The 13,824-nt window shown below is 36.4% G+C and overlaps 1 protein-coding gene across 2 annotated transcripts in view; it reads left to right on the top strand.

Annotated features, from left to right (window-relative positions):
* The window catches only part of LOC111147542 (mannosidase alpha class 1A member 1), a 189,174-nt gene that overhangs the window by 103,702 nt on the left and 71,648 nt on the right, over positions 1-13,824 (top strand). For both annotated transcript variants that reach the window (XM_022503631.1, XM_022503632.1), the window contains exon 5: positions 13,515-13,609. In XM_022503631.1, the coding sequence (XP_022359339.1) occupies positions 13,515-13,609 (95 nt within the window). The remainder of the gene's footprint in view (positions 1-13,514; positions 13,610-13,824) is intronic.

Below are 13,824 nucleotides of genomic sequence, written 5' to 3'. Positions count from 1 at the left end.
TTTTTTTTTTTTTAAGATTTTATTTATTTATTTGACAGAGAGAGAGAGATCACAAGTAGGCAGAGCAGCAGGCAGAGGGAGAAGGGGAAGCAGGCTCCCTGCTGAGCAGAGAGCCTGATGCGGGGCTCAATCCCAGGACCCTGAGATCATGACCTGAGCCAAAGGCAAAGGCTTAACCCACTGATCCACCCAGGTGGGCCCCTAGTGAAAAGTCTTCATTATGACTTTTTTTAAGTGTAAAAATTTATTCAACCAGCACAACACCAATATGTTGATCTTACCACCACTCCCCACCCCCAGTATGGGATTCTAAACAGTCATTGATAAACGGAGTATATCCTGTAGAAAGAATTTGGAAATGCCTTGGGAAACTTTTTTAAAGGTTTACATATTTAAATTTTCCAAGTTTCCTGAGGGATCCAGAAATCAAGAAATATTTACAAATATCCACTGGTTTCCTCTTCTTTCCTGCTGATTTCCTTGTTAAGAACTTTAATGAAAAGAAGCCCAAAATGTACCTTAAGAAAGTTGTACATAAATCTTCTTCCCACCATTAATATAAGACAAGCCTCATTTTACAAATGTTTCTCAATTACATTATTCCTGAACTATAACAGTGGCATAGCTCTCACTGTTGAAGATAATTGTGGTTCTTTTATGTTTTTAACCTTGTACGATTAGTCCTGTGCTAAAACAGGGTTATTTTACCTGTAAACTACCACAAATAGATACAAGAGCTACTTTACATATAAATGTCCCTTCAGAACTGAATACTATTGTGTGCTGATTTGCTGCAGAGTCTGTATGAAGGGAGAGAAAACTAATAAATGCTGTGTTGTGAACCAGTAATTAGATTCTCAATGTGGTATAAAGTACTCACAGGAGGTTTGTTCTCAGCCTCATAAATTTGACCGTATCTTTCCATTCTAATGCTATTAAGTGACTTAGAGACATGACTAACAGTAAAATAAGCTCCTAAACCAGGGCAGCAAACAAGTAAGATGGAAATTATGCAGTGATGACTGCCATTCATTTAGGAATTGGCTGTCCCATTTGCTCTTAAATATCAGGCGAACAGCAAATGGAGGGCTGGCTGTTAAACTGTGAATTCAGGGTCACATGGCTTCATACCTCTTGTGCAATTTGCTAAATTTAGAGATTATTAAAGATTTTCACTTGGTTCACTGCAGAAACCATGTAATATCTGTGGTGTTATATAAATATTTGGATGAAAGTATTGTTTCCAATCAATTTATTTCTCATTCTTACTGAATTACCTGAGTCCTCCTACATTCAGTGCTTCTCAAATTAATGTATATCCAGCACCACAGGAAGGCTTATTAAATACAGATTTATGGTGCCCCCTCCTAGGGTTTCTGATTCTGTAGTTTGGATGGGAGTCTGATCATTTGCACTTCCTGCACTTCCGCAGATGCTGCTAACCTGTTATCCGTCCACACTTTGAGAACCACTGACCTCAAACCATGAAACCTCTTGCTCAACAGGATTCCTTTAAAAAAAAATTTTTTTTTAATTTAAAAAAAAAAAAAGCTAAGAAAATAGACATCTAGATTTGGCTGCCACCATTGTTTAGGAAACCCTGTCCTAATTTACTACATCAAGTATATTGAGGGAAACAGTTCCTTTTTTTGGAATTCTGATGGAGCTCCTTTCCTAAAATCTAACAAACATTGTATCAAATGGAGCATATCAAAACCCCATATCAAATGGGGTTTCATTTATATGAGGGAAAACTCTAGGTAAGTGAAGCAAATAGAAGAGCCCTCTCATAATCCCAGAAGAATATGTGACACAAATTGCTGTCCTTATTCTGATATTTAATGAAGATTTTTTAAATTTTTGTTTTTATTTTTCTATTATAACCCCTAAAAAAAAAAAAAAAGTTGCCATTTTCCATGGGTCTCATTTATCTTCAACAGTACTGAAGACCTAGTTCTTCTGAATAGGTCTACTCAGTCCTTTGCTACAAAGGGTGATTCCCATATAAATGATAACCTTCAAGATGTTGACCAGTCACAGAAGAAAAGTATGGTATATATGCCATACATAGATAGATCATATTGGGGAGAGTCTGTTTTGGCTAAAGCTGAATTTAAGGTCTTTAAAAAACCTAAATGATAATTTCCTCTATAGTTTTATACAGTTGTCTTTCTGCATATCTGATACTTTCACTGATTTTAATGCTCAGATTGATGGAAAGGATTTTCCACTGCTATTTTGTGCAGTACTCACAGTATTATTTTCTCCTTCCTTTTCTTTTTGGAGAAGAAGTGGAAGTTATTACTTGATCCTTTCCTGTGTATCATCAAATACTACTTGACTCTATGGACACTTTTCCAGAGTTACACTTCAAAAACAAGTGTTATTATGAGTCACTGACCACAGCTGTCTCATTTATTCATGTATTCCAAGTGCCTTGGGCAACTTGGCATGTACTACATAGGCACTCAATAAATATTTGTTGAATAAATGAATTGACATTTTTAAAGGTCAGAATTATAGAAGAGGTTGCTTTCTGAAAGTTTATAATTTAGAAAGTTTCAACTGTGTTGAAGTGTGTGTATGTGTTTTTGTGTGTGTGTGCATGTAATATCTTTAAATAGCATCCAATAGTGTAAGAGTGGCCACAATGGACAAGATAAATTATGTTTCCTGTTAGTTATTATATGTTGTATTTTAAAGAGGAAATGCCTCCCAGATTATTTCAGTTTGATATTTTTAAGCTCTTTTAACAGAAAAGAATTTAATTGTGTAACATTTTGATATTCTGATGATGATTGTTATTAATACAGGCATTGAATTATTTATGATAGTGTAAGAATATAAAACAGGTCTATTAAAACGTAGTATCATGTAATAGGATATGTGAAAATATTTTAAGACCTCTTACTGTAAATGAAAAATGAAAAGGTGCTTTCAGTAAAGTTAGCATAATACAGGAGTGGGAAACTACAGACACACCCATTCACTTACATTTTTTCTATGGCTGCTCTGATTCTATGTCTCTCGTTCATGAGTGAATGAATGAGTGAATGACCTCTGTGCAGAAATTCTGCTTTTAAACATTTACCCTGAAGAAGTAAGTCACGTATACAAATAAGTATGTCCAGGAGGGTTCATTCCACTGCTGTTTATAATATCAAGACAATGGAAACCTAAATTTCAAAGACTAGGAGTCTGGCTAAGTTCTGGTCTATCTACACACTGGGATACTATGTAGCTTTTTTTAAGAAGATGTTACAGAAATGTGTATGATTATATCAAACAGAGATCAGCAAAAGATAGCACTCTGGCCAAATTCATCCTGAGGACCTTTTTTTTTTTTACTACCAGAGCTAAGAATGGTTTTTACATTTTAAGGGATTAGAAAAGAAAAAAATCAAAACCCATGAGAGAGTATGTAGCTGGTACTTATAATCTGACCCTTTACAGAAAATGTTTGCTGACCTCTGATATGGAATGTTGTGTTTGATGTAGATCAAATTGCTGCAGATGGATTTAACACATTACAAAATATTGTATATGGAATGCTGCCATTTTTTCAAAAATAATACCATTTAAAAGGATAGATACTTAAGATGTTAACTATCGTTGAATCTAGGTGGCTAGGATTAATGGGACTCTCCTTTGCCTGTTTGTCTATGGTTTTTCAGTAATGAGAATATATTCATTGTATAATAAATAAGAAAAATTAAAAATTTAATTTTGGTGTTAGGGTAAAAAGAATGGGGAATGAGAAGGAACTTCTGAGTTCTCAGGTGCAAAGGTATAGTTCTCCATTCTGCAGATACGGCAGCTGAGGCTAAGAAGTTAAATCAACTTGTTTAAGGAGGCACAAATGTAAAACAAAAATAGCACTGCTTCCAAATTGTTGTTCAGCAACATCACCATTTGATAACTTAAAATGTTTATCCTTCAGTTGGCATAGTTATGAACTCTGTGCCCAAAGGCAATCGAAAGGTGTGCTTTATATGATAAAGGAGGGTTATGCAGAAATCAGAACCACCAGATTAATGGGATTAGATGTAGAACCAGATGGGTTTACATTCGCTTAAAAGGAAAACAGAGTAGCTTACATTTTGCATTTTTTTAAAAAAGCAAACAAAACCTATGTGGAGTTTGGTATTTAGTTCACTTAGCAAATTTGCAAACTATGACTGCTAAGTAATGTACTACTTCACTGCTTTTTCACACCTGTAGAGTTAATAGTTAAATTCAGTCACCTGAGACAAAAAGGGCACATTTGCTAAAGCTCATGCCCTTCACCATAAGATAAACACGGAAGAGACATTTGACTTATCCTCGGGCTCTGGTACAGACAACTGTTTACAAAATTAGTCAGCAGTTTAGAAGGAGAGCAAATACACTACAACATTGAGAAGTCTTCACTGTAATGAACTGATAGCTAATAACAGAAGGAAGCTGTATGACTACAGAAAGCAGACGTAAAAGCTCAGCAGTTTGGGGACCATTTAGTGTATAGACAAAACCGGTTAATATCCTTCAATTATTCCTGGGGGAGCCACTATCTCATAGCAAAGAACAATCATGATGGTAACTATTATTGCTCTTTAAAAAGCACGTGTGCCCTTAATCACATTTAATCATCTTGTGACTTGGGAAAACAATTCCCCATTCACTTATTTAGAAACTGAGGCACAGAGTGGGCTAAGCGAGTGCTCAAGCTCTTACAGCTCTGTCAGCAGATGGCAGGGAACTCGATCTCTTCGTCCCAGTGGCCGCCTGTGATGCAGAGGCTGAATCAGCAAGACAGGATCCCTGTACATTTCACTAAATCAAAAGAACAGATCAACATGTTCTTAAAGCCAATACAAATAAAAGGTTAAACTATAAATATTTTGATGTGCTTTAGAGGTGAGATTTGGTATCTAGAAAAATCCCTGTCGTGGAATGTCTTATAACTCAAAAATGCCAAGGAATCACAATATGCTTGGATAGATGAGGCTGTCATTTTCTTCTTATCTTTCTATTTAGCAAAGGTTACCAAGCTGGGATTTTGTATATTTTAAATGAGTTGTGATATTTACTTGCAAATGTAACAGTAAACAGAGCAGTCCCTGTTTTAACACTATGATAGCACATACCAGCAACCTGTATGGGTTCCACAAATTCTATTGGAATTCATAGCCAGATAGGGTAGATGTTTTTTATAATTTCTTGTCTCTTTAGCAAGTATTATGTTTTCTTTAAAAAGGTGTTTTCTTTTTGGTGTGTTCATGCACTACATGGCATACTTAATATTAAATATCATTAGCAATGTACTGCATATTTTTCAAAATTTCATGTAGACAAATTGCCCATTTTTTAAACCTAAACTGAGAAAGAAGGAGCAGCTCAACAGCCCATCTCTGAGCACTATCTAATGGCTTGGATTATTATGCTGTTATTTATTGTTCATTGATGTTTTAGAGTTTAGGTAGCTAAAGTAACACAATATATGGTACACCTAAGGATAATTCTAAGGGCAAGAGCTGTTAGAACTTCCATGTTGAATGTATGTTAGAAGAGGCACCTATAACTTCCTATCATCATACTATTTACTTTGTCCAGTCCCCATAATGCACCATTTATCTGTACAATAAATATACTTTCTTCTTGAGAAACAGTTTTTTAAAGGTCCCTAATTATTTCTCAGGATCTTTCCTCTATCACACAGCCAGTATAATATTTCTTGGTATTGTCATTTATGTATCTTTACCCCTTTCAATTCAGAGAGTTCCAAAACCAGTGAGAACTACTGCCTTTCTCCCTGCCCCATTCATCAAGACCCTGATTCAGAAATTCTTACACTTGTTGTAAATGGAAGGCACTAAGGTGGTTAAGTGTTGGGACTTCATTGACCCAATGATGTGCTCTTTTAACCAACCCTTCACCTTCTGTTCCTGATATTTAAGATTAATGAACTTGTCTTATTTCGTCTGTTCTTTCTTACCATTTTCTAGGCCCTATTAATCTACCTCTTTACCTTGCTGTCTGTCAGGCTCCTTCCTCTCCCCTTCTGCTTTATCTCCTATCCTCCACCACATTAATGCAGGGTGTGCACAAACAGGTACATACCTACCCCCAAATAAACGCCCACTTGCACCCACATAAATGCTACCTCTCCAATCTTACCTTGCTCCCGGAACCTAACTCAATCTCTGCTTTGTCTTATTCCCATAATCACAGCCTAAATCACTCAATTTAGCCTCTACTTGTATGTTAGTTCGTATTACTGTTTTATGGTGTATATTTTATGTTTATATAGTTTTCTATGTCTGGCTTGCCTTCTTGGTTATAAGCTTCTTGAGATGAAGGATCCTTTTTTTTTTTTTCTTGTGTGTCTCTCTTATAGCCTTTATCACATTGGGAAATATCTAGTAAGTGCTTCTTAAGTCTTAGATCCAGATCCTGTGGAGCAGAAAAGTACCTCAGAAAGTATCTTGTCTACTGCCTGCATTGCACATAACAGAAAATTGGAGAAGGAAAATGACCCATCTTCACTGTGACAGAATCAAAAAGTAGCACACCCTAAACTAAAACCTAGGTCTCCTTACTTCCTGTGCAACATGCTTGTTACCAGCCCACTTTGATTCTGGCTTATGCTGTGGGAAAACGTAGGACCAGGTTCAGGAGTAAGCGGCAGTGTTTCCTACCTTCAAACAATAGCCTAAAATTCTCCTTAGGATTTCTCCCCATTTTTCATCTTGCTCTCTTAACTTTATAATATATTCCCTATTTTGGGAGCTTGGGAATGAAATTGGAGCCCTCAGGAAAAAAATCAGTACCAAGATGCAATTTTATTAATTCACTTACCAACATTTATTATTTTGACTAGGGGACACTATAAAAGCAAACTTAAAAAAAAAAAACAACTCACTGTTAATTTTCTCATGAGAATAAGTATTTTTAAAAAGTTGGCTAGGTCAAAAATGCCTATTCAGTAGGGCATTCTATATCCAGATTTTAAAATTATACTTACCAGGTTTGTTTGTTTTTTTTTTATTTCACTTATTAACTGTGTGCTCTCATACATTAGAAAATCCAGTCTGAGGTAGGTAGCATTGATTCTTTTTCATCGTGACTCATGGTTACTAACAGGTGGGTATGCATATCCTTTGTATTTTGAATAATCCAGTGGGGAGATCTTAATGCTTTAATTTTTCAGGAAAATGAAGAACATTCTTTTCATATAATTGCCTGAAGACTAAAAACTGAACTACACTGAATCATAAAGAAGAAAAACAAAACAACTGACAAAAGTATTCATCTAATTTATAAATTCAAAAGATGAAGTTCATAATGCAATTTGACAAATACAACAGATAATCCATATTATTTAGAAAAACCGCAGTTTGGGTTTTAATTAATCGCAGAGAGAATGCAAAGATTAGAAAAAGGCAGTGAAAGTTGTGTGCACATGTACATACAAGAGACTCACAGGGGAGAGTCTCTCTGGATCAAAAGAATTACCTGTGTGTGGGATGGCATGAAGCTGCCATTCCTTTGGCTACAGCTAGTATGGAACTATCCCACATCAGAGCATTTACTCAGGGGAATAGGGCCTCTGTGAACCTCAGTTTCATCTATATACCAAGATTATGGAACTAGATGACCCCTGATTTCCCTTCCACCTCTAAATTTCTCCTGGATTAACTATTTTTATATATCCTTATTCGAACATTTAAACCTTAAGCAGTTCAGCTCTAAATTAAAAAGCCAGAGTAGCTCAATAAGTACTTATTGGTTGAATGATTAAATCTGGCCCATAAAGTGTGTGTTAATCAACTCAGCTAACAATATATAGGTTATTTCAGTTATTTTCAGCCAAAGATAGTTATCATATCTGTGGCATCTTGTGCTGAAAGCTTTATGTAGTGAGAATGAGTAATAGGAAAACGCTGCTTATACTAATGGGGAATTAGTGTTTGATCTTTTCACAGTAAAGTTTTCAGCATAAGCATTTGAAGAAAGACTTTGATACTGATTGTGCGCTTCAAATTTAAGCATGTCTGAACTGAAACGGGTTCTTTCCAGAGCCAGAGCCATCTGTTCTTATTCCTTTCCTCTTTCCTTACTCTTTGCTCTGGCATGTAAATATTCCTGTACAGTTCTTCAGGGATCTGCAAACTAGAAAGGCAAGAAAAAAAAAAAATTTAAAAAGTCATACATCTTGTTTACAGCCTTGTCTAATCCTCTCTGTGAGGGTAAAGTAAAAAGAGAAATGTTTTTATCTGATAGGTTCTAAAATCCAAAGTTTTTAAAACATTGATCAAAAACAGCAATAAGACTGATGATGTTCCTTAAATGTAATGAAAAGATGTAGTTTTAGTGCAGTTATTTTGAAATTCTTAACTTGAGACCATAAAAGTTTTTTTTTTTTTTAATGTAGACCTGTTAGTTAGCCTCATGCTTGAAGGATTATTTTAGAAGCTATGTCATCATATTTTTCCACCCTTTTTTCAGCAGATTATATTAGTTTTGATTTTTTGCTATAGATAGAATCTCTATGATGCAGGATCTTTTTGAAGATTCCTTTTGGGTCCTAAGATGTCTGCCCATCTCAAATTGATGGGTGCAAGTTGCACAAAAAACTAATTTTAATGATCATTTTTAAAAAAAATATATCTTCTGTTTCAGCATGGATTGCATTTTATTAACTGTCATTTTTCTTCTTGCTCTCTTTGTAAAATCCTCCCCACCAAATATAAGTATCAGTAAACCCTGGAAACCAAGACTGACTAAGAATTTGGTGGCAAATTAACACTTCCTATCTTTATAAAAATGATAATAGTTTTGGGTTTTTGCCAGTCTCATTTTAGTACTAGCTCTGTGACTCCTGAATACTAGTTTTTCTATAAATCAAAAATAGAAATTACCAGCCCCCATCTCCCATTTTGTTGGGGAATCCAAGAACCAGAAAAGTTAGGTGATGCACCCAGGCCCCACACTGAAACCATAGCAGAGCCCGTGCTAGTATCCAAGTGCTACCCAGGTCCAGTGCTACCTCCAGCTCGCCAGTTTGCACCAAAGAGCCATTTAAGTATGCTTTTTGTGATCATTTGCCTTTCAGCACATTGTCCAGGATGTGCTACTTAGAACTTAACTGTTCTTTAGAATGATTGGTGACATTTCTCCTTCATTCTTTTAATAGTATTAATTAAGCAAGCTAGTTTGGAATTTTATTACATACTCACCATTTTAGGTAGAAAGATGTTCTCTTTGAGAATCTGGATTCCTCCTCCCAGTAACCTCTTTTCATATCTCAGGAGGAGATAACAAATCAAACATTAAGAATCAAGATTGACTCAGGCTCACATATGATTTCATTTAAAGCATCGACACATTAATTAATGGTTTCACCCAAAACTATTTTGTAATTGTGCCCAAGGTTGAGACTTTATAATGTTTGACATAGTTAATTATTTGCCAACCATATAAACTAATAGAATAGGATGGAGTACTTTGCAAGCACTTGAATATTCAATGGCTTCTCATTAAAGTGCCTCAAGTGTATTTATTAATATTGGATTGATTCATTCACTTATTAAATGAACATTTAATGAGTACCCGCTACTTTCCTGGATACTAGATAGACATAGACAGCAGCAAAGAAGACAGTCCGTGCCCCTGTGAAGCTTACAACTAGTGGGATTGTCAAAAATAAACAATTAATTAATTTGGGATGTGATAAATAGTAGAACAGAAATGAACAAGATGACATGATGAACATAAATGAGATGGCTAACTTTACATGGGGTTGTTAAGAAAGACCTCTCATAAAAGGGGACATGGAAGCAGATTCCAGAAGCTAAGAATGAACGAGGCATACAGAGAACTAGGGAATCAGCAAAGGCAGACTAGGGAACCTCAAGATAGAAGGGTCAACTGAGAATATAAATATCCTCCCATACACTACTCCTAGGAATACTGTGGTGATAGCAATAAATTTAAATACAAAATGGCCTAATCTGGAAAAACAAACAAACAAAAAGCCTAATCTGGATATTAGGGATATGTGTAAGCAATGAAGGAGAAATGGAAGTCTTTTTCTCTATTTTAGAAAGAAAAGAAAATTACTTGAGTATACAAGAGAGTCACACAAGGAAGCATGCAGAGACCTATATCTTGCATCCTGTAATCAAATGTTGCTTTGTGTGATGCCTGTTGTCAGTGTAGGAGTTCACAGAAGGCAAAGATCTCTTTGCATCTTTGGAGTTGAGACTTGGCCTGAGACTTAAGGAATGGGTGAATTTGGCTTGACCAGCAGTGGCAGTAAAGGGTGTTTCAGGGTGAAAGAACTATGTAAGTATACTAAGGTGGCACCACCAAAAAAAAAAGTAATTATGCAAAAAGAGATGTGAACTAAGCTTATTGTGGTAGACAGTTCACAGTGTATACATGAATCAAATCATTGTGTTGTACACAATGTTACATGTCAATTATATCTCAAGAAAGCTGGGAGGAAAATAATTTATTTATTTTTTTTAAAGATAACTAAAGTGGACTGAACTTGAATGAGTGCTTGAGACCATGATGGCTGGAGCTGGAGCCAGAGTCAGTCGTTTGAGAATGGAAGATACTAGATTGGTCTGATTCATAGAAGTCATTGAAGAGTCAGTATATCAGTTTTAACCTGATGTTTTAGACAAGAGGGAATCATTATGTTTCTTGAACAAGAAACTTGTGTAGTAAAAGAAGAAATTTAGTAATATAGATACAGATGAATATAGACAGGAGGGAAAATCCTGGAGAATGGGAGACTAGGTAGGAAGAGGATCTTCTTCTTCTTCTTCTTTTTTTTTTTTTAATGCTATCTCTGTACTCGGTGATGAAAATGAAGACTATGTTCATTTCCTGGAAAGGGAATGGGCTATATATGAGACTTTTGGGAAAAATGAACATTGACACTTGATGACTAAAGAGTGATAAATCAGTAGTCAAAATGCTTGCTCTCTCCAGCCCCAGAGACTGGCCAAACACTGTCAGTGATGGAACTGGGCAAGTTTGCCTGGAATAGTAAGTGATTATTTCATCTTGGGCATGTTACATTTCAGACGACAAGAAGATACCCAAATTGTGATGTGAGCACACATGTAGAAGTACAGAACTAGAGCTAACATAGAAAGTTGAATTAAGAAATGCATATATGTGATGAGAACTGAGGACTTAGCTCTTGAGAATGAATACTTATGATAAGAGTATGTGTAATAGGGTCACAGTACACACACACACACACACACACACACACACACACACACACACATACCCCTGAGTAGAAGGTACCAAAACAGCAGTGGGATGAAAGCCAAGACAAGAATTTCAGGCAGTAAATAGGGAAAGTTCTTAGGGAAATAGTGCTATCATTATCCCCATAATGATACAACTAACCTTTTAATGTGGTGACTACATGTCCTAAGGTCTTTCGATATAAAAACACATTCCCCTCCACAACCTTTAACATAGCAAATGCTATTGTTATCCCCACTTTATAGATGAGGAAGCTTAGCACAGAGAGTAAGCAATTTGTCCAAAACTACCCAATTTGAAAAAGTTGGAACTGAGATTCAAACATAGGCATTGTGTTTTTCAAAGCCTGCATCCTTAACCTCCCACGCCATATGGTTATAATATCCACGATGGTATTTTAATTGCTTCGTTTGACTTCTATCTTATGTAAGTTTCTTGAAAAGGAGTTAATTAATTAACAGTTTAAAAAGTAGAAACTAGGAAGTCAACAGATGGCTGGGCTGTGATTGGATAGTCACTTTCAGTAGAAGAGAACTTGGAATTCTCTAGGGTAAGGGAGACAAAGGGAAGAATATATCTTTTTGGTCTATTTTTTCTTCTCCTCTCCTTACATATACTGTTAGTTGTTGAAATGGGAAAATTGTCCAGTTTAAAGAGAATGGGGAAGAAAGTGGTACCTCTGTTTTCTGGTGCTTTCTCTATGCTATAAATGTCTGTGTCCTTGTTTGTATGCCAGGAATGTTAGTTTGTCTAAATTATCAACCAAAATTTACATGAAAATTCATTATTTTCTTAATTTTCATTAATAGATGAGAGAATGCAAAAGAGTAAGGTTTCTGAAATAGCGTCAACATTGGCATTACTGGAGCGTGTTCAGTCTGGAAGCCCAAGTGCCTGGATTTGTCTGTGGGGAGGCTCAGGACTTAGAGCAGGAGTTATGGACTGGAACACTTTCCTCTAGAGAAACAACACAAGACTTCTTTGACAGTGGGTTTAAAGAATGCTTTCCCACTGACTGGGAGATTTTTCCATGCCTTTCAGGGTTTCCCCAGCCTTTCTCACAACTCCATTGTTTAAGGAGGAGGCAAGTGGAAATAGTTGAGTTCCTAGCACACCATGCTCAGTCCTACAGGAGAAGGGGTAAGGCACCTGCTTGCTGTCTCAGCTGTCACAGGGAAAGCTATACCAGGTCTTCCTTCAATGGAACTGTGAATGGATGTCATCCAATTACTCTTCCTGAAGCACAATCTGCTCAAGTGAACTGGCTGCTTAAAAACTTTCAATCTTTTCCCATTTTAACAGAGTAAAATTCTTAGCTTTATATGTATGACCTTCCATGATTCGGGCCCATGCTGTATATTTCCAACTTGGTTACAAGTATTCCTCTCTATTTTGGCCAGGTGAGCTGACCTATTCCATTTTGCCTACGTGCCCCCTCTTGTCTGCGTCTGTGTTTACACTGATGCCTCCAGGGATGCCTCCTCCCCTTCCCACTCCAATCTCTAGTATCACTGGCCCCTGACATGCTGCACAGAGTCCTCATCCAGATGTTCTCTCCACCGTGCAGCCTTACCAAGCTCACAGAACTCCCAGATGATTTTATTGCCAGTCCTCATTTTATCTACATTCTAGATATTTATGTGCATATATTATCTTCCTTATACATTCTGGGCATAATTTGTACCTAATTTAACTTTATATCTTCCATTTCACCTACATTTAACATCAGAGGAAGTTAAACTGCAAAGAGCTGAGGTGATATATAGGTTACTTGTAATAAATCATCTTTTTAAAACTTCTTTCTCTGGGTCCTAGTAAACGTAAAGCTGGAAGAGGACCAGTTCTTCCAATTTTCAGTCCAGGACTTACCCCTAACAGCATTGGTTCTCCCCCTGGCTTGCATTTTGGAATCACCTGACATCACCTGTGGTGCTTTAAAACATTCTAATCAGGAAGCTCCAACCCATAGAATTTAGAATCTCAGGAGTGCAACCCAGACATCAGCATTATTCAGATATCCCAACATGATTCTAATTTTGCAACCAAGATTGGTAATGAATTCCCCACAGCATGAGAGCCCCTAGACCATTCTTGCTTTGCTAGGTAATTCTGTTAATTTGAGACACTTTTATCTTTTCATATGAAAAAAATTTTAAAGTCGGAAAGTGCTAAATGTGAGACGGTAGTATAACACTTTCTGTTTTGCTTACAGCAGGAACTTACATAACTGTTTAACTTTTCAGATATTTCGAAAGAAAGCAGTGGAACTTGGGGTAAAATTGCTACCTGCATTTCATACTCCTTCTGGAATACCTTGGGCATTGCTGAATATAAAAAGGTAAAACTCTTCATTTTAACAACATATTTTTGAAGTTGGAATATGCAGTACTGTGCTTTAACTGGATGGATGATTTCTTGCATGATGTCAGTGACTGATACCATTGGCAGTCTTGGCATCTGTCCTTTTCCAGTGTTCCTTGGCCGTAGACGGTCCCTGTCATAGGATAGCGTGACCCCAACAGGGTCATCCAAGCCAAACATGATTTGAGGTTT

Source organism: Enhydra lutris, unplaced genomic scaffold (genome assembly GCF_002288905.1).
Source record: "Enhydra lutris kenyoni isolate GAN:26980312 unplaced genomic scaffold, ASM228890v2 scaffoldscaffold17, whole genome shotgun sequence".
Taxonomy (NCBI): domain Eukaryota; kingdom Metazoa; phylum Chordata; class Mammalia; order Carnivora; family Mustelidae; genus Enhydra; species Enhydra lutris.
Note: the sequence above shows the minus strand (reverse complement) of the source record. Positions and strands in the feature narration are given on the sequence as shown.